At 43.8% G+C, this 25,978-nt stretch overlaps 2 protein-coding genes across 2 annotated transcripts; one reads left to right on the top strand and one right to left on the bottom strand.

The window, feature by feature from the left end:
- Positions 1–4,172: 4,172 nt before the first annotated feature.
- trap1 (TNF receptor-associated protein 1) lies at positions 4,173–14,977 on the top strand. Its single transcript, XM_080840694.1, has 18 exons — positions 4,173–4,332; positions 4,702–4,866; positions 5,082–5,164; positions 5,556–5,696; positions 6,154–6,225; positions 6,667–6,827; positions 7,302–7,411; positions 7,799–7,872; positions 8,763–8,918; positions 9,290–9,410; positions 9,925–9,994; positions 10,782–10,929; positions 11,156–11,341; positions 11,720–11,858; positions 12,398–12,483; positions 12,661–12,806; positions 13,413–13,485; positions 13,630–14,977. The coding sequence occupies exons 1-18, from the start codon at positions 4,212–4,214 to the stop codon at positions 13,729–13,731; spliced, it is 2,154 nt and encodes a 717-aa protein (XP_080696820.1). The 5' UTR covers positions 4,173–4,211; the 3' UTR covers positions 13,732–14,977.
- Positions 14,978–19,751: 4,774 nt separating this feature from the next.
- ubald1b (UBA-like domain containing 1b) lies at positions 19,752–25,687 on the bottom strand. Its single transcript, XM_080841042.1, has 3 exons — positions 25,443–25,687; positions 24,906–24,962; positions 19,752–20,398 (listed from the first exon to the last, which is right to left on the bottom strand). Exons 1-3 carry the CDS (start codon positions 25,548–25,550, stop codon positions 20,102–20,104), a joined length of 462 nt encoding a protein of 153 aa, XP_080697168.1. The 5' UTR covers positions 25,551–25,687; the 3' UTR covers positions 19,752–20,101.
- Positions 25,688–25,978: the final 291 nt, after the last annotated feature.

Genomic DNA, 25,978 nt, shown 5'->3' with positions numbered 1-25,978 from the left:
ATCTTTAACAAACAGCAAGGGTATCATCGATGTGGGGTAAGGGGCAGGAATGACCTCATAGAGACACAGAAATGCCAGGAGCCGCCTCTCCGCTGCCCCTGGTCTAGTGCAGGGCTCAGGGACACCTGTCTCTGCCAGTCCCTTTGTCTTCCACTTCGGGCTGCCCGCTTGGCACGACAGCTTTGTGGTCGTCCACTTTGACGTCTCCGTGGTTATGGCGCTGGGGGCTCGCTGGTCAGGGAGAGGGCCAGTGCCGGTGTCTCCAGCCCCCGGTGCAGCTCCAGTGCAGGCAGTCTGACCTTCCCCACGATGCTGGTTGCAGGATGCTGGCTCCTGGCCGTCTATCCTGGGCTGGGGTCATGTACAGGCTCTCCAGCAAGAGCCTTAGAATGATGCTTTAAAGCAGTGGCCCCAACTCCAATTCTTCCAGCTGTTCTCCCATCTTTTCAAGCGTGGCCATCTTCGGGTCCTACTGACCAACAGCAGTGTAACATTCTCACAGAGAAATGAATTTGGGGATTTTATTGGGAACAGAATGGAGCGGGCTGTTATACGCAGACACATTTCACAGACTCAGCCTGTCATCCCTGATTTCTTCATATTATTTGTCTATGTGCCTGTTATACTCTGTTCTCACCATGTCCCTTGAGGCCAGTTTGGCCCGCTTCTACTCTGATTACAAGATCAATCACTCATCAAGTTAGCTGTCATTCATTCAAGACAACACCTTATTAAACCTCCTTGTCACAACCCATGTGTTCAGTCCCGTCCTGCCTCCAAGCTATGTTATGTAGCAACTCCCTGCCCTTGTAAGCCCTTTGGGGATATTCTGCCCCGCCTTGATTGTTTGCAAATGTTCATCATCAAGTGTATTTAGTTTGTGTGTTCCTGTGTCTCGTTGCCAGTTTGTCTTAAGGCTGATTTAGGCGCGTTTTCAGACGCAGGGCGGTAACCACTAACCCTTTGTCTTCCACTTCGGGCTGCCCGCTTGGCACGACAGCTTTGTGGTCGTCCACTTTGACGTCTCCGTGGTTATGGCGCTGGGGGCTCGCTGGTCAGGGAGAGGGCCAGTGCCGGTGTCTCCAGCCCCTGGTGCAGCTCCAGTGCAGGCAGTCTGATCTTCCCCACGATGCTGGTTGCAGGATGCTGGCTCCTGGCCGTCTATCCTGGGCTGGGGTCATGTACAGGCTCTCCAGCAAGAGCCTTAGAATGATGTTTTAAAGCAGTGGCCCCAACTCCAATTCTTCCAGCTGTTTCAGCATCAAGAGAAGTGAAAACAGTGGATCCTGCTAGATTAGCTAATGTCTTCTCTGTTGTGGGTAGCTGATATCTTTCTCTTTTAATGTTCTCATTCAGCTTTTGGAGCCCTGGGCCTACGCAGATTCTGACTGCGCCGGAACTGCACCCTCTCTTAGGTGTATCCTCACAGGGTCAGTTTTCAGCGTGCACTGCAGGTCTGCTGCTTCCTTAATCTGCTGTACTCTTTTCACCAGTCCCATCTCTACTGCTGTCTCTCTGCCTAGGAGGTTGCTGACTGTTGGCCCTCTTGCCACATATAAGCCTACATTGAAAATATGTTTTCTATTTTTATGAAATGAGCTAGCAGTGATTTGTCCCATTATTTCCAGAGCTCCACCTGGACTCTATTTCCCGTTTACTGGTCACGCTGGTGGCAGCTGAAGACTGGGGTTCTCTGCTCCCTGCTGCTGTTGGCATCATCAGAGCAGCTACCACTGGAACAGCAGTGCAGTCTTCTCCCCACTGGAACGGCTGCCTATCTGAAATCTTGAACAAACAGCAAGGGTATCATCGATGTGGGGTAAGGGGCAGGAATGACCTCATAGAGACACAGAAATGCCAGGAGCCGCCTTTCCGCTAACCCTGGTCTACTGCAGGGCTCAGGGACACCTGTCTCTGCCAGTCCCTTTGTCTTCCACTTCGGGCTGCCCGCTTGGCACGACAGCTTTGTGGTCGTCCACTTTGACGTCTCCGTGGTTATGGCGCTGGGGGCTCGCTGGTCAGGGAGAGGGCCAGTGCCGGTGTCTCCAGCCCCCGGTGCAGCTCCAGTGCAGGCAGTCTGACCTTCCCCACGATGCTGGTTGCAGGATGCTGGCTCCTGGCCGTCTATCCTGGGCTGGGGTCATGTACAGGCTCTCCAGCAAGAGCCTTAGAATGATGTTTTAAAGCAGTGGCCCCAACTCCAATTCTTCCAGCTGTTCTCCCATCTTTTCAAGCGTGGCCATCTTCGGGTCCTACTGACCAACAGCAGTGTAACATTCTCACAGAGAAATTAATTTGGGGATTTTATTGAGAACAGAATGGAGCGGGCTGTTATACGCAGACACATTTCACAGACTCAGCCTGTCATCCCTGATTTCTTCATATTATTTGTCTATGTGCCTGTTATACTCTGTTCTCACCATGTCCCTTGAGGCCAGTTTGGCCCGCTTCTACTCTGATTACAAGATCAATCACTCATCAAGTTAGCTGTCATTCATTCAAGACAACACCTTATTAAACCTCCTTGTCACAACCCATGTGTTCAGTCCCGTCCTGCCTCCAAGCTATGTTATGTAGCAACTCCCTGCCCTTGTAAGCCCTTTGGGGATATTCTGCCCCGCCTTGATTGTTTGCAAATGTTCATCATCAAGTGTATTTAGTTTGTGTGTTCCTGTGTCTCGTTGCCAGTTTGTCTTAAGGCTGATTTAGGCGCGTTTTCAGACGCAGGGCGGTAACCACTAACCCTTTCTCTTCCACTTCGGGCTGCCCGCTTGGCACGACAGCTTTGTGGTCGTCCACTTTGACGTCTCCGTGGTTATGGCGCTGGGGGCTCGCTGGTCAGGGAGAGGGCCAGTGCCGGTGTCTTCAGCCCCCGGTGCAGCTCCAGTGCAGGCAGTCTAATCTTCCCCACGATGCTGGTTGCAGGATGCTGGCTCCTGGCCGTCTATCCTGGGCTGGGGTCATGTACAGGCTCTCCAGCAAGAGCCTTAGAATGATGCTTTAAAGCAGTGGCCCCAACTCCAATTCTTCCAGCTGTTTCAGCATCAAGAGAAGTGAAAACAGTGGATCCTGCTAGATTAGCTAATGTCTTCTCTGTTGTGGGTAGCTGATATCTTTCTCTTTTAATGTTCTCTTTTAATGTTCTCATATATGTGGTACTCTGGTTGCTCTGCAGCAGACAAAAAAACCTAACACAGCACAAAAGATCACTGGCTGCTCCTTGCCCTCCCTGGAATCCATTGCACGCTCCCGCTACCTTAGCAGGGCCAATTACATCTTAAAAGACTCCTCTCACCCAGGCCACCACCTGTTTACTCTCTGTTGTATTATTAGACATTTTGCCACCTTGTATATTCTGCCACCTTCTGTTGGATTTATGTATTACCATAGTTCTACCCAGAATGCTGCTCTACTGTTACCCGCTCTCTCTCTCTTAATAAAATAGCTGTCTTAGCCAGCATCAAACTTGAACACTCTCCTACCTTCAGGCAGACGGTACAGATCCTTTAGAGCAAGGACCACACGTCTTAGGAACAGTTTTTTTCCCTACAGCCATCAGAACACTAAATACAGTCATGCACTTAACTTCACTTTATTGATTGACTGCAAGTCACACATACCATCTCTGTATTTCTGTATTTCTTATTCTGTGTATTGGGGTTTTATATATTGTATATAAGTATATATATATATATATATATATATATATTCTGTTATGCTGTGTGCTGTTGCTGTATATATTGTATGATAATATATACATAGGTAATTTAATATATTCCACGGCGCTTTGTTATTAATATATATTTTATGCTATTCCTACCGTTTTTTAGATATGCAATATTGTTGTGTTATATGTTGTTGTTGTGTTAAATGTTGTCCCTCGTCGCACCAACAGGGAGAAGCACTCCAAATTTCGTTCTATGTAAATACAATGACAATAAAGGCTTTTCTATTTCTATTCTATATGAATAGGCTGTAGTATAGATTGTATGTGACAATTCATGGGCTCAAGTCAAACACTGGCTTTTGTAAAACGCTAAACACTTCACAGTTGTCTCAGGAGCACTCGAAAGCAGCACTATTCTGTCAGGCATATCCCTGGATATCTTACTTACGTCATCAATGAGCGTTTGGTGTGGGCCTTATGCTTATGGTGTTGTGTCGCATATACTTGGTTAACACGCCGGATAGGTCAAATAATCCAAGTGAAGATGTCTCGGTGTTTAACATTAATCAAGTATACTGCTGGAATTTCTCAGCGAGCAAGCTCAAGACTTGCGTTTTCTGGTCGTGGAGCTGGAAGTAAAGTTCTAACAGCTACGTTTAAAACAGGTATAACTGGAAAACGTTAGGTACTAAATGTTTAATTTAAGTCATAATGATGCTGGTCCGTAGGTTTGCTGCCCATATAAATGGAGAGTTATGGCTTAATTTGAATCCAAGGTCAGGCAGGTAGATATTAACTTATGCATGGGTCAAGACATTAATAATTGTATTAGGTCCTAGTAGTCTTGCCAGTATGAAACAGATGTAGCTAGCAAACGTTAGCCTGTTTATGTCAGCCTGGCTGACACTACTACTAAAGTAATTTACATGCTGTCTACGAGGCGTTGCATATCGTATAACGTTAATCAATCACTTATACGTATCAAATTGAACGATGAACTTATGTAACATGTTATAATTCTCTGTATTTGGCAGATGATGTTCGAGTTGGGAAACAGCAGTATCACACAAAACCCCACTTCTGGGGTTCCATTCACTCCGGTGTTTCACAGAACCAGAGATATTACAGCACACAGCAGGCCGAGAACACGGAAGAGGAACCTTTACACTCCATCATAAGTGATACGGAGAACGTAGAAGGTGTGGAAGCTCCTGTATATGTCTATGGAAGCGTATGCAGCCTTGTAATGTTGTCTTGGCAACCGAAATGTGTGGTGTTTTTCTGTGCGTGTTGATAGATGTTTCACCTGTGCCCTATGGCAACATCAGTTAAGTTGCTGTCATCTCTGTCATGTCTCTGTGGAATAATCCCCTAAATTATATTAATGATCGCTTCCATATTGTGGTTCTTCAAGGCTCATTTTCCAAGCATGAGTTCCAGGCAGAGACGAAGAAACTGCTGGACATTGTTGCCAGGTCCCTGTACTCTGAGAAAGAGGTTTGTGTGTGTTTGCATATCTAGAATCTATTTAAACCTGTGCACATTTCACTGCAGTATGTGGAGAAGTTGGCATTATTACTGTCCCCTTCACTGTTTTTGTTGTTTTGTTTTACTCAGGCACATCACAAGTTACGTGTAATTGTTATTTCACTTCAAAGTCTCTCTGTATCAAGTGGTGTTGTTTCTTAGCTTGACATCACACTATTCCCTTGGCCCTATATAGTCTCCTTGAAATGCTGAGACCTCAGTGTAAGAAGTATCTAAATTCAGTTTTATTTATATAGTGCCAAAACAATAAAATTGTCTCAAGGAGCAAGAAGTAGGGAGTCATCACATGATGTTAAGATGACGCTGTAACAGCTGATGGTCTTTCTTGTCCCTCGCTCAGGTGTTTATCCGTGAGCTCATCTCCAACGGCAGTGATGCTCTGGAGAAGCTGCGGCACCGTCTTATCACAGGGGGGGGGGAGACCGCCCCCATGGAGATCCACCTGCAGACAGACGCTGCCAAAGGCACCTTAACCATCCAGGTGTTTGCTCAGAGCACGCGGCCTCAAGCACATTCACTCACACACATGCGCACACACGCTCAAGCACACACACACACACGCGCGCTCACGCACACTAAGACATGCCCACTCGGCTAATATAGAGTACAAGGACGCCGTCCACGTATACCAAGTATGGTCACACTGTCCAGCTAGACACAGACACACAGACACGCACACACACAGACACACACAAACACACACACACACAAACACACAAATAAACAAACAAACACGCGCATATATACCATCACTCACTTCTAAAAGGTAAAGGCCAGGTATTTATCAAAAGTGACTTTACCACTTCTACAACTTTTTTTGCATAATATTACTGAGTGAGTACATGCACATGTTTTGGTTTAACAGCACACACTGCCATATGATGCTATATGTGGTATGTCCAGTTGTCATGACTTCTGGTGTCTCGCTTCAATGTTAGGACACAGGGATCGGGATGAACCAGGAGGATCTGGTGGCCAATCTGGGCACCATTGCTCGTTCTGGCTCTAAGGTACCTGCTCTTTCCAACCTCCTCTCTTTTTGTAAGGATAGTCAAATTGCATTAAGTCTACCCACTTTCACTGAGATCCATACAATTAATGGCCCTGTAGTTTAACTTGTTGTGTCATTACTCTGAATTGCTCAGTTAAACTCATGTCACCAAATCTCTTTCCTCTTCTGTTTCTCTCTCTCGCTCTCTCTCCTTCTCTCTCTTTCCATTTATGTTACTCTCTCTGTCTTGCTCTCTCTCTCCTATCTCCTCGTTTTTGTTTCTGTCTCTCTCCTTCTCTCTTTCTCTCTCTTCCCCCCCTCCCTCCCTCCCTCTCCCCACTCCCTTTCTTGTGCTCTCTCTCGCTCTCCCCCCTCCCTCTCCCCACTCCATGTCTTGTGCTCTGTCCCCCCCTCCCTTTCTCTCTCTCTCTCTCTCTCTCTCTTGCTCTGTCCCCCTCAGGCTTTCCTGGATGCGTTGCAGAGTCAGGCAGAGGCCAGCAGCTCCATCATTGGTCAGTTTGGGGTGGGCTTCTACTCCTCCTTCATGGTCTCAGATCAGGTGGAGGTGTTCTCCCAGTCTGCCGAGCCAGGAACCCCTGCATACAAATGGACCTCAGATGGGTACGATCACACTTAGAGTGGGTGTGTGTGTGTCTGGGGATGTTTGTGTCAGAGAGAAAGTGTGTGTATGTGTCAGTGTGTCATTTCTATATATATATATGATCTATAATACACACATGTGTGTGTGTGTGTGTGTGTATATAAATTAATCTATGAATGTTAATATGACCTTCTGTGACCATGACAGGTGTGCAGCTTAGGCAGTCTCTGCATATATATATATATATAATGTGTCCATGTTAGAGGTCTATACATTTCCTTTGTCTGTGATTGTGTTGAGCATGGAAAGAAAGTATGTGTTTGATAATGCTCATGCTGAAATGTGAAAAGGTAGTGTGTGTGTGTGTGTGTGTGTGTGTGTGTGTGTGTGTGTGTGTGTGTGTGTGTGTGAGAGAGAGTGTGAGAGAGAGTGTGAGAGAGAGAGTGTGATGCGTAGTGTAACGTGTGTCTGTCTGTGTGTGATTGCCTCCTCAGCTCAGGACTGTTTGAGGTTGCAGAGGCCACTGGAGTTCGCCAGGGCACCAAGATCGTCCTGCACCTGAAAGATGACTGCAAAGAATTTGCATCCGAAGATCGGGTCAAAGGTCAGTTCAGTGCCTCTGATGTGGGTTGATCACTAAAACAACTGGATAGACACTACATGTCATTAGCCTATGATGCGGTTTGATCACTAAAACAACTGGATAGACACTACATGTCATTAGCCTATGATGTGGTTTGATCACTAAAACAACTGGATAGATACTACATGTCATTAGCCTATGATGTGGTTTGATCACTAAAACAACTGGATAGACACTACATGTTATTAGCCTATGATGCGGTTTGATCACTAAAACAACTGGATAGACACTACATGTCATTGGCCTATGATGTGGCTTGATCACTAAAACAACTGGATAGACACTACATGTTGTAACCATCTAGTCTTGCTGTGATTGAGGCAGAACTCTTTGTGATTTTGGTTGCAGAGGTTGTCACCAAGTACAGCAACTTTGTTAGTTTTCCCGTTTATCTTAATGGGCGAAGACTTAATACCCTGCAGGTGAGTGTTTTTCCTCCTTGTACTCTTTCCTTTCCTTCCTGGCCCCTTGCTTTCTTTGATTCTTTTCTTTATCCACCTTTCATAATTCCCAGTTCAATTTGATTCCTCCCGTTTCCTGTACGTGTATAATAGATGTGGTAGTGTAATTGCTGTGTCAATAAATGTAGCAGTTTTATTGCTGTGTTAATGCATGCTCCTCTAGCCATTGAACATTTGCACTATACTTAACTTCACTCCCCCCCCCCCCACCCTGGCTTGACTGCCACACACCCTCCTCCAGCCACTGAACATTTGCACTACACCTCATTCCTCCCCCCCTATACCTGGCTTGACTGCCACACACCCTCCTCCAGCCATTGAACATTTGCACCTTAATGTCTTTTTAAAACTGTATCCACTTCACTGTATTACCTGTATAGATTGTACTTTACTACCTCATTCTCTTGATTTCACTTGTTACCATCAGTTTACTTTCACCTGCACTTTATATACTTATCATACCTCACTCTTAGCTCAATTGCTGCTATTTAATTTCTGTTTATATTACAATATTACAATTCTGTGTCTTATTCTAACTCTTACTGTACATATCATATTTATTCACTTAGTCCACCCTACATTTACACATACTCTGCACTTTTATTGCTATTTGCACTTACTGGTTAGATGCTAAACTGCATTTCGTTATCTCAGTACTTGTACTCTGTATAATGACAATAAAGTTGAATCTAATCTAATCTAATGTAACGGTGTTATTGTTGGGTTAATGCATTTAACAGTGTAATTGTTGGGTTAATGCATGTAGCGGTGTTATTGCTGTGTTAATGCATGTAGCGGTGTTATTGCTCTGTTAATGCCTGATAGTTATGGTCCCCTCTCTCACCCCTCAGGCCCTGTGGATGATGGAGCCGAAGGAGATCAGTGAGTGGCAGCATGAGGAGTTCTACCGCTACGTGGCTCAGGCGTATGATAAGCCTCGTTACACCCTGCACTACCGCGCAGACGCCCCTGTCAACATCCGCAGCATCTTTTATGTGCCCGACGTGGTGAGCGAGAGAGACATGCCTTTCTAAAATGAGCTGCATTTAGCTGGCCTTGTGTGGTAGCAGTATTTTTAAGTTTCTAAGGCTACTTTGAGCTCTGTCTTCATAAGGCATTGAATTACTGTTTAAAATGAAATGCACGTATCACTTGGTGTTTCCATTGATATTTATAGTAAAATTCCCCCCTCAAATGGGTGTTCTGATAAACACCTGGCTTTATGATGCATAGACCTTGAAGTCAGCTGTGCATGTGTATCAGTGTAAATGCTGAATACTGTTCCACTGACTCATTGAAACTGACGGCTGGTGTGTGTGTGTGTGTGTGTGTGTGTGTGTGTGTGTGTGTGTGTGTGTGTGTGTGTGTGTGTGAGCAGAAGCCCACCATGTTTGATGTCAGCCGTGAGATGGGTTCCAGCGTGGCGCTGTACAGCCGCAAGGTTCTGATCCAGACCAAAGCCGCCGACATCCTGCCCAAGTGGCTCCGCTTCCTCAGAGGTGAGCCTCCCCTCCCCTAACCTCACCTCCCCTTTTTATTTAATTTTAATTGTATTGGCTGTTGAGGCAAGGCAAGGCATATAGCGCATTTCATGCACATGTGCAACTTAATGTGCTTTACATCAACAATAGCAGAAACAATAAAGAATTCATTAATTCATTAAGAGTAAATGAAACATGACAGACGTGGGCTCAAATAGCAACAACCTTTCGCCTGAATGGCGGACTGCGTCTTAAACAGTGGGGTTGAGGTGGAAAGGAGCTTGTTGCTTTTGTGTCCCAATTAATGTGATTGATGGGACCCTCCCAGACAGGAAACGAGGTCCAGAATTTGGTGACACACACACACACACACACACACACTCACACACACACTCACTCATGCTCGCTCTCCCTCTCTACTTTATTTCATTTCTTTGAAATGTCCTTGATGTCCAGTATGCTCCGTGTGACCTGGTAGATGGGGAGATGAACCTCATGTAGGACTTGTCATTTAGTGAATTTGTTTCTGTAGGTGTGGTGGACAGTGAGGATATCCCCCTGAATCTCAGCAGGGAGCTGCTTCAGGAGAGCACCCTCATCAGGTGAGTTTGTGCACTCCACACATGCACAGGTGACTGTCTCACTTCTGGAGGCTATTGATCCAAGTTCTTTCAGATGTAGGGCAGGCGCATCAATAATTTAGTAGTTAGCACCCCATACCACCAAAATAAAATCATATTTTAAAAATGCCACACCCGACATCTATCTTTTTAGTATGCCTTTAAGGTGGAGCAGGTGGGGGGGCACTGTGGCGCAAGCAGTAGCCTCGACCACATTTGGGCTTGACACCCATGGAGGACACAGGTTTCGAATCTGGCCTGATGTCATCTCTCCTGTCCACTCCCCACCTCTTCTCCCTCTCATTTCCTGTCCCACTCTTAACTGCACTATCAATTAAAGGCATAAAAGCCCGAAAAATAAATCTTTAAGGTGGAGCAGGTTTGGTGGTTCTGGCCGTTGTTTCCTCCGCCATGACGGTGTGCTATTCTCAGTTGTAGTTCCACGTTGGAAGAACGACCTGCCTAGCACTACCAGAGCAGGGGCGTCCCTCCCTACCTTCAAAAAGCTCTTGAAGACCCAACTCTTCAGAGAGCACCTACCTTCCTAACTGGCACCTTGGCTTAACTTGCACTTAAGCAGTGGCAGGCCCGCACTTCTTTTTTCTTTCTGTCGTTTTCTATTTTTTTGAAAAAAAATATGCAGTATTTATTGTTACACCAGGTTTTATTGCTCTTTAGCTTAGCTTGTTCTCTCCCTTGTACGTCGCTTTGGACAAAAGTGTCTGCTAAATGACTAAATGTAAATGTAATGTAAATGTGCTCTCCTCAGGAAACTGCGGGACGTCCTCCAGCAGCGCGTGATCCGCTTCTTCCTGGACCAGAGCAGGAAGGAGCCGGAGAAGTACGCTCGCTTCTTCGAGGACTACGGCCTCTTCATGCGGGAGGGGATCGTCACCACAGCAGAGCAGGACGTCAAGGTAACGATGATGGAAACTTTCACTAACTATCTGTACCTGTGTTTCATGGCGCCCCACCAACCACTGAACATCACTGAGATGATTCAGTGTAGTTAGAATTTTAAATCCTATTTTTTGTATTCATTTTTTGCTTGTCCTGTGTTTCTCAGTGGACATTTTTGCTGCTGATTTCTAACTGTCCCTCTCTCCTGTCCTTTCTCCTGTACCGTGTACCCCATCTCTGCAGGAGGACATTGCTAAACTGTTGCGCTTCGAGTCGTCCGCGTTGCCCGCCGGGCAGCAGACCAGCCTGATGGAGTACAGCAGTCGCATGCAGGCGGGCACCCGCAACATCTACTACCTGTGTGCCCCCAACCGCCACCTGGCCGAGCACTCGCCCTACTTTGAGGCCATGAAGCAGAAGGACATGGAGGTAAGCAAAGGGGTGGGGTGGGGTGGGGTGGTGTGGGCTGGGGGGGGGGATGGGATTGGGTGGGGAGGGCTGGGGGTCACAGATTGGGCTGAGGTTTACCATCAGGCTGAGGGTGAGGAGTGAAAGGGCCTTGATGTGTTTACGTAGAATGGAAGCACAGGAAATGTGTGTTTCGTTTAGTTACAGAAGTGTTGCATCATTCGATTCTCTGAAGAAAAGAATGCGAGTAGAGATTAAATAGGATTTACATTGATGATGACTGAAAGAATGAGGGCCTGAGATGAAGTTATTAAGTATAATGAATGTTTATTTTTTGTATTATTATTATAATTACTCCTGATAATGTAGGATGTATTTTTCCCTCTTGATCTCTTTCAGGTCCTCTTCTGCTACGAGCAGTTTGATGAACTCACACTCCTCCACCTGCGAGAGTTTGACAAGAAGAAGATGATCTCCGCGGAGACGGACATCGTGGTGGACCACTATAAAGAGGAGAAGTTTCAGGATGTCAAACCAGGTAAGCGGCTCTTGCACAATATTTACAAAGAGGAGACATTTAAGGACGTCAAACCAGTTGAGTGGCTCTTGCACAATATTTAAAAGACTGTGGTTCAGGAGGTAGACTAGTCCAGCCATCGGAAGGTTGCTAGTTCGATCTCAACTCCTCCCGACCATGTGTCAAAGTGACCTTGAGCACGACCCCTAACTTCCCTCAGCCTTGGTGGTTGCCTCGTTGGTGTGTGATTGGGTAGAGGTGTAAAACATTAACCAGTAAACCTGTGGAGTGTTTTGAGTACTTATGAGTAGAAAAGCACTGTAGAAATGCATTCCATTTATAATTTTAGTAGTTGGAAATTTCTCAACTGTCATTCACATTTCAAACAAATGGGGGCACTCTAGCCCTTTTTAAGACTTCATGTTTTTGTGTGTGTTCACCGTTATACTGAAATAGATACCGCAACGCACATTCAGAACACTTGAACATTTTCTCAACTGTGTGTGTGTGTGTGTGTGTGTGTGTGTGTGTGTGTGTGTGTGTGTTTGTGTGTACCTCAGATTCTGAGAAGTTGACAGAACCGGAAAGCGAGGATCTGATGGCCTGGATGAGGAACAGTCTGGGGTCCAAAGTCGTCAACGTAAAGGTAGCAGCACAAGGCCCCATATGTGCACATCTAATACACACACACGCACACACACATGTGCGTGCATGCAAACATTCAGCTACACAAGTTGTAGCTCTGAGCGTTTGTCCCAGAGTGCCAAAGCTGTGTGTTGTCCTTTATACATAGTGTGTCTGTGTGTGTGTTTGTGACCCCCAGATAACGCCACGTCTGGACACACACCCAGCCATGATCACAGTGCTGGAGATGGGCGCTGCCCGCCACTTCCTGCGCACCCAGCAGCTGGCGCGGAGTGCAGAGGAGCGGGCCAAGATGCTGCAGCCCACCCTGGAGATCAACACTGGGTAAGGAGCAGGATGCTGCTGCTGCTCACTCATTTAGTTTAGGAAGAGTACACTGGGAAGGAGCAGGATGCTGCTGCTGCTCACTCATTTAGTTTAGGAAGAGTACACTGGGGAAGGAGCAGGATGCTGCAGCTCACTCATTTAGTTTAGGAAGAGTACACTGGGTAAGGAGCAGGATGCTGCTGCAGCTCACTCATTTAGTTTAGGAAGAGTACTCAAGTACAATCGGTACCAGTGAATCTTAATGGTAAACTGAAGTGTCTTAGGTGTTCGTGACATATTTCTTATCTTTTGTACGATTCTCTTTCTTTTTTTTTTGTATATGAGGATCATATCTGTCGACTACATCCCAATATGAACATAAAAAGCTTTTGATAGGTTCATAGTCAGGAGTCTGCTCTGACATTAGTCAGTCTAAACCAGTTATAGGGTTTGTGATAAAAACTGCGGTTGGTTAGTCCATTAACCTTATGGGTGCATATACACTAAAATGAATAGCCCTGGTAGAGAAGAATGACTAAGATTGGGGTTTACCACATATTGCTCATTGCATTTTTTGTAATGGTAGTCATCACCTGTGTTATCTTTTTTGTTTGTCTTCTTTAGTCATGATCTGATTAAGAAGCTGCACTCCCTGAAAGACTCCAACTCTGAGCTGGCACAGTTGCTTCTGGAGCAGGTACGGTGGCCTCTAGGGGTCATATTTACTGTGTTACTGATGTGGCTTCAAAGAGTGAAGACGTCCAATCAATGACAGGTTGAGCATGGCTTCATTAGACACTCACTGGTGTTTACACATTCGTGTCCTTTTGCTGTGCCTTAGATCTACGACAACGCCATGATCGCGGCAGGCCTGAACGACGACCCCAGACCCATGATCGCACGGCTCAACGACCTGCTGACCAAAGCCCTGGAGAAGCACTGACCTCTGACCCCGCCATCCATCACCCCACGTGCCCACCCTGCCCTCACATCGTTTACCGTTTAAGACTCTCGCTCGCTTATCCCCTCATCCCAAACAAACTATGCCTTTGTCACATATGATTGGAACCTGTGGAGTCACCGCCACCGCCGCCGCCTCAGAGAGAGAGAGAGAGAGCACACAGGAAGGCCTCGAGCTGGAGACATCTCCTAGAGATGTCTGCATATGGAGGGTTGTGTTTGTGTGTGGAGCTTCTGGAGGAGAGTGTGTGTGTGGAGCCTGGAGGAGAGTGTGTGGAGCCTCTGGAAGAGTGTGTGTGGAGGCTCTAGAGGAGAGTGTGTGTGTGTGGAGCCTCTGGAAGAGTGTGTGTGGAGGCTCTGGAAGAGAGTGTGTGTGTGGAGCCTGATGCCTGGCCTCGCTGGGGTGGTGGTGCTGCTGGAACAGTCAGGGTACTCTGTGTGGGTTAAGATGAGAGTAGGCTGAGAGCTGCTTTTGTTACGTGTTCATTCAGTATATGAGTGTGATTTGGTTGGGGAGGGCTGCATCATAGCCATGATAATGTATGAAGATGTTGGGAGAAAGCCATCAAGAAAAAGCCACCTGCGTGGAGAATGTCAGAGCAAGCGTCAGTGAAGAGTACTGGGTGTAGCTTTTATTTTTTAGTTTGTATTTATGCAGCCTTTTTGAGCAAGAGCATTTGTCCATTATAAAAGATTTGTGACCGACGATAAGACAGCCCTAGTGAGGTCATTGAGTTGCAGGCTGACCATCAGCAGACGGGAGTATCCAGCACATTATGTCAGAGGCAAAATTCAGCCACCCTTAGAATGGAATTCATTTTTCTAGAGGCTTCCCTGCTCTTTCAGTCAAACGCTCACAAACAAACTTCTCCAAGTAGATGGCTCTTCTGTGACTATTTTGTTGTGTGCATTTCATGTCAATTGAGATGTTTTAGTATAATTTATTGTGTCATGATAAAATCATTTCAGAGACAATTATCTTAATTCAAAGGAGATGCATTTATTAAACGTTCAGTGATGAAGATGTGAACACAATACAATTATTAAAATATGGGGACATACACTCTCAATAACATTAGCTGTCACATAAACAATGGTGTGTCTTGTAATTATAAGAAATTGTTTAATTAAATTAAACTTTATAAAAGTACTAATGAAAAATAGTTGTTAAAATGTAAATTTTACGAACAAGCTGTTAAAAGACTGTGAAATAAAGTACTCTGCAAGTACCTTTTAGTTTGGCATAGAAATATATCAATTCTATATTGTTTTTATGAAGTAAAATGTAACCCGCTGTGGTCACAATATTACTATAGCACCATTTCCATCACTGGGAGTACACATAACATGGTGAGTCAGGCATTCTGCAGAGACAGTCAGCGAGGAAAGGGCTGTGGTAGTTTGAAATCCACCTACAGCCATATGGCTGCAAAGAGGTTGGCAGACGTGCGCCACATTGATCCTTTGAATAATACACTAGCCGGATAAAACTTTTTTACATTTCCAAAGTTCCATTTGGACTATTTTCAGGATAATTTGGACCACAGTATATGGAAGGAACTCTTAATGGTCCAGAAAGTTAAAGATCCAAGACCTTCTATAATAGTTCCCTATTGTTTATCAGCGGGGAGGTAGCAGCAGAGGTAAGCCTGCACTCGGCTAAATCAGCCAGTTGTTTCTTTTTACTCTTTCTTTGTTGATGGTTTACTTCAATGGGAATATTTCATGTTACACTCAAAAATTCGTTATTACAGTTCCAGCCAGGAACTTAGTTAATAGTATTAGTATAGTATTTAGATGCTGCTGAAATGACCCAATGGAACAGGTAAAGGCTTCAACATGCTGCCACACAAATTTAAATTAAGTATGAATAGAAGACAACATGTGGCGAAGGGTTCCAAATGTCCTCCTCTCCCTCAATGGTTGAAAAGCAACCGAAATACAATGTATTATTAGTTCAATGACGTAAGATCACGATGTGAGGATAAATACGCAATTTGTCTCCCCCTACTGGTAGAATTTTAGCAGCGCACTCCAGTTGACCTTAGAAGCTATTGCTTTGGAATGTTTATTTTCTCTGTGATTGTGCAAGAATAGCATGAGTTTTCTTAAGCCTTGTACGTGTGCAAAACACATTTCTGCCATTTCTTTTTGAGAATATTTGCATTCCTTTGGAGATAACACAAATCTAACCTCACATACTTGAACACATTTCTTTTGAAGCCTGCACTCAGGCCTGTATAAGAAGATTCAGTGAAGAGATTTTGTTAGAACTGTAATTCCTCTAACAGCTTTCACATGCTGACTAAGACGTATCCTTCCTGTTCAGTTGCAGACGCTTCCAATGCCAACAAACGGCTGTTTTTCCCCTGCTGTCTCATTCTTTAAGAAACGAACAGAAGTCCTGATGCCGGCCAAATCAAACCAGACCTGTGTTTCTGTGAAAAGGACAGAGGACGATAACATGCACACAGCTATGTCAACAACAGGTCATACATGGCCTCATTTAAAATAATACATTTGAGCTCGTATTTAGGCACGGCCTTTGAAAGAGCACTGGATTGTGTGCAGCAGAAGTACACGTATTTTCTTCCTAAAACAACTCAAATGAAACCTTTCTGAGGCAAGTAGCAATTTAAAAAATGCTGTTGTTTTTCTGGGTGTTTTTCTAGCTCTGCAAGGTTATCCTACCTATTGTTTACCCAATTGTGCTGCACAGCACAGATCATGAAGGGACTTGCATGTTTTCTTGGGTTGGCACAGTACCATGTTAAGCAGATACAGTCATTAATCCTTTCTTTCAAATGCAAAACCTTCTAAGGGCTTTTTGTATTCATCTTGGTGGCAGTGCTGTGAAGGCACAGTTGTATATTCCCAGATAGTATCCATACACACGACAAAACAGAGAAAATCCCAGATTCCCTCTTTCACTGTGTAGTGTAAGTGGCACGAGACCAGTTCCCCTCTCACAGACATACTGTATTGGTTGGCACTGCCAGTGTTTGGTGTTGTAACACAGAAGAGGAGCATAGAGCTGCAGGTCTAATGCATTATTGAGGCTGCTGCTGTTGCTGTTGCTGCTGCACAGGAGCCTCTTGTGGAGGACTCGCTCCGTGTCTTGTTTTCTTAGCTCGGGACACAATGTTCTCTGAGCCACAGTGCAAGCGAAGCGTGCAGGCGGTGTGGAGACAGCCGTGATGGACTGAGGCAGACTGCAGCGATGCAGCACAGGAGCGGGTTACGTAACGGGCAGGGTTGCAGGAACGTGCTGCCAATGAGCGGAGTCTCTCCCTCCCATCCTGTCGGGAGAGATCCTGTTCTCTTCACCCCCCGCCACCAGATAAGATCACGTCTTCAAACAGCAACTAGGCTCGTTATTCTTTACCAGCCAATTGCACACAGTTTTGTTCCAGAGTAAACTGTGATTTTGCAGAATAGCTGGGTGTTTCACCAAACCGATACACAAGTGTTACTATCCAGTTTGTAAGGGCTCTTGCACAAGCACAGCCTCTCTTAACTGTTCACCGCCCTTTTACCCAGTTTTTCTTTGCTCTTTTAATCCACCACACGAAGTCGCATTACAAAACACACAATGAAGGCCTCCAGACTGATTGGTGATAACAGTTTTAATTACAGCCATATGGGCATCTATCATAAAATTCCAAGACTAACAAACAGCAGCCTTTGTCCTGACAGAAAAAAAAGCAAGGCTGGGTAAGACATGGGGAGGGCAACCTCTCCCAAGTATACCGATGAGAATAAGAAAAATTTATGTTTAATTTTCTTCTCAAATAGAAACCGGCTGCCAAGAAGAAGGTTGTAACTGGATGCTTGTTCAGAAGTGCCCAGCCCGTTGTCTTTCTCCTGCTGTTTGTCCTTGCCTAACCTGGCAACAGCCTGGCATTCATGTCCTGCTTTACAAACACTGAAACACACTCATACACACACACAAACACAACATTGAGGTGACAGAGGCAGGCGTGGGCATGCTGTGGTGAGTTGCTGAATACTCAAAGGGCTCTTATGGGCTTGTGTTGCCGAGGAGGTTGAGGGGAATTAAGGACATACACCCACTGGATGACCCACTTCAGGCTCCTTGTTTATGACTTTGTGTTTGCACTGACATAACAGGCTGGCATGCATATCTGTTTCCATACTGTTATATCTGTAGTACTTATGTTATGTGTAGTACTTTAGTGTATTTCTATGTTTTATGTTTTATGTTATGTGTAGTCTACTTACTGTGTGTGTATGTATGTTTTTTATGTTTTTATGTTTACTATATGCACCCATACACCAGAGCAAATTTCAGGTAGGCATACACCCAGTTGACAATAAATCGGTTTCTGATTCTGTTTGTTTGCTTCACTGATCTCTAATTGCCTTGTTTCCGTGCCATGATTTGTGTTTCACTTTTTCACACCCTGTTGATGAAACCTAATTCGATGTAAGCCTGTGGCTTTCTTTGAACATGCTAGTCGCCGAAATATATTGTCGCACAGGAATTCCAATGGCTGTCTGGGGCAGCAAAATAGCAATTGTCTCTAGATGGGAGGGCTAGGATAGAAGTGGAGTAAAAAAAACAAGTCGTAACGGGTAATGTTTGAACCTTGGTGAAACTTAGTTAAATCATTAGCTATAGTTGGGCATTGCTTCTGTGGATGACAGTCAGTCATAAAGTATTTTGAAATGCTCTGGGCCACTGACACTGTATAACTTATAACAGCATCATAATACATGAAGTGGCAGAGAGTCTCTGCAAATTAAGCTTTTCATAGTGGGATGAAAACTGCAGTCATTACAATATTTATTTGAACACTTGTTAACGGAATAAGGCCTTGGCATTGTTCTCTCTTGGTCAGTATTGGTCTACACATACTTCTCTGGGGTGTGGAGTAAACAATGTCTGATTTCAGACGAAGCTTTAAAAACACTGACTTGGCAGACACAACATTTTTTCCAGGTCATGATATATACAAGCACTCTTTTCTTCTCTATGCATGTGTTGTGTTTTTAAGACAACAGCTTGTATTAATCATCGAAGCTGACTCGTATCCACAAATGTTATGCTTCCAGATAAGAAAGAACATTCGAAAAGAGAGAGTTTGGAGTCGGTCGTGGTTAATGTATGCCACGTTTATTGTCACAAACAGAACATTGATAAATTAATGAAGGCCATCCACAAATATTGTGGAAAGTGGTTTGAATGGTCATACAAAGTTGACGACCGCTTATCTGCCTTTACAAATGTGAAAAATGAAGAAATGCAAACTGTAAATTACATCAGAACCATCAGTGCTCAACAACTGCATCAAGACAGTGCTACAAATAATAATCATCTTAACCTTTTGCTTTCTTGTTTCTATAAAAAGATCATTAATACAAACCATCTTAACTCATAAACTAAACCAGGCCCAGTATTATTTGAGTCCTTACAGTAGCTCTGGGGTTTCTGATAAATTATAGTCATAAGAAAAGCCAATCTTGCTGATAGCATAGGAATCTTTTGGGTGACGGGGCTTCAGATAAAAACTAGGCCCGATAAATCATTGCAACTGAAGATATGTTCATGTGGATGATGATGAATGACACACACACACTGACACACACACACACATACACACAGACACACACATACCACACACACAGCGCATGATTTCACAAAACGTCCAAACTTAAAAAGCTGAGGACACACCCTGTTCTAATGCAGTGCACAGTAGTGGAAGAGAACTGAGAAGACAACAGTGCAAGAGCACACATTCATATGGCAGAGGAGTCCACCATGAGAATGCCACTCACGCCATCAAGTCCATTATGTTTCTTTGTGTTGTTCTCCATTTTCATACTATGGGAAAAAAATAATCTTTAAATTTAAAAATAAAAAAACAACAACAAAATGTTCTTCTATGCATTGAGGCACCCTGTGTTTGTCCCATCAACCCTGCAGATCTTTTACCCCACCCCACCCCACCCCACCCCACCCCACCCAACCCCTTTCGTCGTATACTTTTCCTATTCTTCTTCAGTGCTTATCCACATGGCAAAGATCTCCATCCCAGCACTGGCTCTCGCCCACCCCACGAAGAAGAGGACCATCCTCCCAGTAGTGTGTGGCCTCCTGCTGCAGGCCCTTATCTCTCGGCCTCCATGGCCACACACACACACACACACACACACACACACACACACACACACACCACGAAGAGGACCATCCTCCCAGTAGTGTGTGGCCCTCACACACACACACACACACACACACATATACACACACACACACACACACACACACACACACACATACACACACACACACACACCACGAAGAGGACCATCCTCCCAGCAGTGTGTGGCCCTCATCTCTCGGCCTCCATGGCCATGGTGGCCATCTGCTCTGGAGAGGATTGCTGGGCGACGGCTGCGGGCCAGCCCAGCGGCGCCGTCTGGGAGGGTCGGGGTCCTGCGGTCCACAGGCCCTGCGGGCTGGAGGCTGGGGGGCTCATGGCCCAGTTGACCTGAGGAGGCGGGGAGGTCGCCATAGACCCCCGGGGGCTGCCCGCGGAGTAGCTCTCGGAGGCCTTGAGGCGTGAGAACATGGCGAGCGCGTCCGGGAAGTTGGGTGGCGTCGCAGGCGTGTTTGTTGGAGTGCACATCTACAGGAGAGAGGAGAAGGAGACAGCCTTAAGGAGAATGCTCTGTTCCAGAAAAATCTTGCGTGAACAATATGGTGAATGCCTGTGATCTGCCTGTGATCTGCCCCAACTGTGCTTTTCAACTGTCATTACAGGCAACGTTTATGCTATGTGTAACCATCACATTGGCCACCAAACAGACTGACAATATAGCAAGAACCAAAAGATAATTCTATAGAGGGTTTCAAAAGCACCTTGTTTCAAATGCAAACAGACCCTCTACCAACGGCTGGCCCCTGGGTGCTACTTGGAGACTCTGTCCACCTACTTCCTGTTTCCTATCTCTTTAGTAGTGGCTGCTATAAATGTTCCCAAGGGCCTATGCCCTCACAGCAAAACAGTAGACCACCATGCCAAAGCCAACATGACCTAAGGAAAACTTTATCCATTACAAACTAGCAGTTTTACATACTTCACATACTCCTGAGTCCACATAGATATTCCCTGTTTTTAGAATACAGGATATCCTTACATCTTGCGTACAGAATTTGTTGGTGCAGTGAACTATGACATGTTTTTTTCCAAAGAATTACAAGCAGGAAACAGGTGTCCCTTTTTCTAACAAAAGACGAATGACCATCAAAATCATTCCTGTTCAGTAAAAATGTCAAAACACAGTTACAAGAGTAAGAAAACACCAGGGACGGGTAGCGTTTTAAGAAAGGGGTGGAAATAATTCAAAAGTTTAGACCGCAGACGTAAGTACACCTCATTCCTCTATCTGCTTGAGGAGATGAGTCCCCCCTGCTGTGATGTAACTTTTTTTTCTGGGAAAAAAGACATTTTTTTCCCACTGTGTCACTCTCACACAGCGTGCAATTATGCCTGCTGAGATCCTTTCAGAAGCGGTTTCTGTACAAAGACACTAACCACACGTTTCACAGCACCAAGGTACAGCCTTCAAAGCACTGTAGCGTGAAAACTGTGGTGGGAAAAAAAGAAAGAAATTCTGCCAGGGAAACACAGCTGAGACTATTCACTATAAAGTTTCTGCATCTGTTTGGACAGTGGTATTCTGGCAACATTACAAAAGCCCTCCATTTTGTTTGCCCAAAACAGTGTCCATTCAAAACAAATGAAGCATTGTTTTGTTTACTGCCCTACAACACTGTACAAAAGGGCTTGTCTACGGCGGTGTTTTCATTTCACAATCTCTCTGTAAGGTAAATAAATGAAATTCTTCACTAATGAACATTGAATGAGCACCAATATTTTAGACACATCAATATAGAGGGTATAGAATGCTGCGTATGTTTCAAGAATCCTTGTTTTTATAAAATATATATATATATAATATACAATGAGCAAGTAAATATATATGTTATACAATAACAATGTCGTATGAACATAATTCCTTGATTTTTCCATACCAGCACTGATGGGCTCTAGTTTCTCTCATTACAGTGCCGGTTGATCTCCCTGTCCAATAACATCTAAAGATATTGTTGATACATATAAAGCTATGGCTTTCCCTTAGGATTCATTTATCATAGTTGTACTACACCAGTACACATGACAGAACAGAGAAGGTGAGAGGAGGCTGGGTTGATCAAGCAACAGTTGAAGGTTTGTGGTTATGTATAGAAGAGAAACCACACATGATGAGAAGGATGTGTACTAAATGGAAATAACTGAAAAGACCGAGCCCACAGGAAGAGGAATACGCACTTACTCGCATTCTGTGTCACATGATAACAAGCAGTTCCCCTTTATGGGAGCATGATTTCCCCACTTCTGTCATAAAGACCAGGTCAATGATCACACACAGGCGCTAAATTATTAACCCATTATCTTGAGGCGACATGAATGATTCAGTTATTTTTGCAAAACGAATTCTCAGCATTCAAGAATGGTCATGCAAACTATGAGCCTGTTACTTAGGTCATTCAGGTGTCCACTAATGTCATGACTGAAGAAGATAAACTTCCGATTAAAAAGACGTAACGTTTCTCTCCCTTAAACAATAAAGAACTTGTTTGCCGTTTTATCTATGTTGTTTCTTACCAACAAGCAAAATTGCACAAGGCCATAAAACAGTTCTTGACATTTCATTTGTCCCCAAAATAATCAAGGTCCAAATAACTACAGTCACTGTGAAGGAACAGACACCAAAGTGTTTATAAACAATGGGTAGATTGTCTTTAGGAAAACCAATGCTACTCCAAGCACAATGAAGAACAAAGAGACAGGAAACTGTAACCCAATGAGAGTATGCTAGCAGAAAATGCAACAAACTTGTTTCTGATCAAGAGATTTCAGATGTCAACACTCAACCACAGGGCCCAGTTGAAAAGTGCCAACAGTGTCACTCCACATCCTACTCATTTGTTGTGACAGGAGTTTCTCAGCTCAAATGCGTTTCCTACAAGCTGCACATTACATGTTTGCGAACCTCTGATTTGGCACTTTCTTCTGCCTGACCTAAAAGAAGACTACAGTATATGAAAGTGAATAGATGCCTGCGGTATACCACTTGAGTGTTCAAATTTGTGTCAACTTACAGTAATTGCACTACGTATAAGTTGAACAGTAGGGCATTTGATTAGATTTACTACATTACAATACTACATTCCTATATTAAAAATACATAACCAACTATATTTACTATACTATATATAATGAATACATATATACTATATATAATACATACAAAAATAAATACCAATACATATATGTGTGTGTGTATATATATACAGTATATATATATATATATATATATACTGTATATGCACTTATGTTGTTTACTATGTTTAACCACAAGGCATCGCAAAACATGCCTGCTATCTCAAATCTCACATTATAATGACAGCCGGTTTTAATAGACCCATCATAAATTCTCACTGTATTTTACTGGCACTTTTGATAGTATTTTTATGATACCAGGCAAGTAGCAGTAGTAGCAGTAATGGCGGAAGTAATAACAGTAGTAGCAGTCATGGCTGTAGTATAGCAGTTGTAGCAGTATTGGCGGTAGTAATAGCAGAAGTAGTGGTAACAGCAGCAGTAACCAAAGCGAACATTCAAGTATTTCTTAATAATTGTCTGAATGTTGATTTTGCTGATTGATTAGAAACAAAATACAGAGATAAATCAGAAATATATAAAAAATAACCATTGGCTGAATCCTTTAAATATACTCGTCTTGCTAGACAGTTTCAAACACTCACATTTTCAAAAGTCTTAAGTCTTCAAAAGCATTTATGGCTTACTAGCCTTAATATAGGCCCTTATTAGCCAACAGTTTATGTTGTTAACTGTACTGAAATGAAAACAACGTTTTGGGGTTTTGTATAGGGCTCTGTGCAAGATCTTTCCATCATAGTCATTCCATGAACAATGTGTTCACACTGTTTCAGTTTGGTTAAGGTTGTTGGTAGTTTGTGTCAAATCTATGCGGAAAGTTCCCACATCAGCTAGGTTCTCTGTGGGAAAGGAAGACTGTGAGATACAAACCTGCTGTGTGAGGCTAAGTAGACCATTTTTAAATGTAGACAAAATAAACCAAATGTAATTGTTAACCCCCTCTCTCTTGAGAATGGTCTGTGCAACATTCTCCTCAGTCTTCCACAACTACGCCCAAATGACTTGATCAGCCACTTTATTATAGATGAATATGGAGTCACAGTGTGGCAGCTTCAGACTTCACTTCCACTCCATAACATTCAAAGCATATTGGGGGTGGGGGTGAAACTCAAGCCTTTAAACACACTAGCCTATATCTACAGCAATGCTTCATTGGCGTTATGAATTCAGTTTTACTTCAATTATATCTAGCTGTGCATGTCTGTGTGTTCCCTTAGCTACTACTTGTAAATCAAGACGCTGACAACGTAAAGGTCAGGCGTTCAGGCAGCACAGACTTCTAAAAACAGGCAACAGCTTTTATTGATAGAAAAGTAACATCTGTTTTTTCAATCGTTTAAATCGCGGCTTCTTAGGATATGGAGATTTTCCTAATGTGTTGTGTGCTTCAAATTTGAGAGTTTCATTCATTGCACTGAATTCAACCTACCACTAGGACAACACTACGGATGTAAACACTGCAGTTTCAAAATGTTCTTTCTCTTTCCTGGAATCACCCTCCCCCACAACTTAGAACACGTATGAAAGCTTGAATTAGCATTTAGAGGTCAAGCAATCATACAAGGCGTTAAATCAGAATCGAGGTTTCTGAGTTTCAAGAGGCATCTACTAGAGACTTTTCCTTGATTTGTTTTATTTAATCCGTTTCACCAAAGAGTTACAGAAAGCGTGGGCAGAGCCTGTGTTTATTTTTGTCTGACGCATGCTCCACAACATGGCGGACAGGGACGGGGGTTTTCTTTTTTTTTTTTTTTTTTAAAGAATAGGCTTTTACTACTTCCACAAGATATATCGCCACCACCAACAACAATAATAATAAAAATATCACTAACAACATAAAAAATTAATTTTCAATACAATTGGAATAAGTCATCTGTATACTTACCATTTGATGGTGGCCGTACGGTATATTCGTTTCTTGAAAGAATGTGCTGAGAGCAGTCTGCAAAACCGAAAAATGCCACAGCTCAGAAAGAATAAAAGAGTGATCACACAAACCAGCATTTACCACAATGCATAGCACTGATGCAAAAATCTAGCCTGAAACCCTCTTGCTGGGCTGCTACAAAAAGCTATTTTGCATTACAGTAATCTACATGGTTTAAATACACCGTTCCTACAGTATTTCTTGGATGGATGACATGGATTGTTATTTACATTACATAACAACATGCGCAAATGACAACGGTGTGACTGGCACGTTATCTCCGTTTCTTTAACTAGAAAAAATGCTCTCTGGCTTTAACATAATCCATTTTATATATTTTAGAACTGGAATGGTTCCAATGTCCTAAACCGGACAAACTGTTCAGACATTGTTCAAAGAAACCAAGCATTGATAGCTAGCTTTCTTGGTTCTTGAAACACACAAATCAGTCAGCTCCATGTTTACAGAAATAGAGCAAACACTGCATGTCCTTACCTCGAACTGCCAGTGTGCCGCTTGTAAAAGCTGCTTTGCCTGGTCTGCCGCACAACCAGCAGTCAGAACAAACTGATTAATCATGACCTGGTGCTTTAATTCGTCCATAATTCTTTTGATGTTTAAATATCAGTGTTGGAGTCTTGAATCGAAGAGGTTGAAAGTGTCGTCTTTTTCACCCAGCCACCATTGCCGGTTGAACCAACGATAATGTTTTAAGTAGGCTACTAGTGTCCTCGGCGCCCCCTGACTGAAAACTGACTGCAGCGAACCGAAAGAATCATTGTGGTAGGCTAGCGTGCTCTTTGCAAGCCCTCCTCAACCAATAGATTATCATGGTTAGGTGTTTCTGTAAACTTATATAGAAGTAGTATCCGTGTCTGTAAAAGATTCTTAAAAAAAAACATTAATAACCCAGTCATTTATTATTGTTTGGTGGCTAGTCGGTCATTTCTATTTCTATTTATTTTCAGTTTTTTGAACGGAAACAGGCGCCTTATTCGATCAGCCTTAAAGTAATATGTAAGATGAACAGT

This window comes from Sprattus sprattus, assembly GCF_963457725.1.
Source record: "Sprattus sprattus genome assembly, chromosome: 6".
Taxonomy (NCBI): domain Eukaryota; kingdom Metazoa; phylum Chordata; class Actinopteri; order Clupeiformes; family Clupeidae; genus Sprattus; species Sprattus sprattus.
The sequence above is the reverse complement of the archived record's forward strand: the minus strand, read 5'-3'. Positions and strand labels throughout refer to the sequence as shown.

Excerpts from the sequence above, each read along its gene's own strand:
- trap1 (XM_080840694.1), top strand. The coding sequence starts at position 4,212 with ATGTCTCGGTGTTTAACATTAATCAAGTATACTGCTGGAATTTCTCAG. Across the intron at positions 4,333-4,701 it reads AACAGCTACGTTTAAAACAG|ATGATGTTCGAGTTGGGAAA; the intron begins GTATAACTGGAA and ends TGTATTTGGCAG. Across the intron at positions 12,807-13,412 it reads ACCCTGGAGATCAACACTGG|TCATGATCTGATTAAGAAGC; the intron begins GTAAGGAGCAGG and ends TGTCTTCTTTAG.
- ubald1b (XM_080841042.1), bottom strand. The coding sequence starts at position 25,550 with ATGGACGAATTAAAGCACCAGGTCATGATTAATCAGTTTGTTCTGACT. Across the intron at positions 24,963-25,442 it reads CGGCACACTGGCAGTTCGAG|ACTGCTCTCAGCACATTCTT; the intron begins GTAAGGACATGC and ends TCGGTTTTGCAG. Across the intron at positions 20,399-24,905 it reads CGTACGGCCACCATCAAATG|ATGTGCACTCCAACAAACAC; the intron begins GTAAGTATACAG and ends TCTCTCCTGTAG.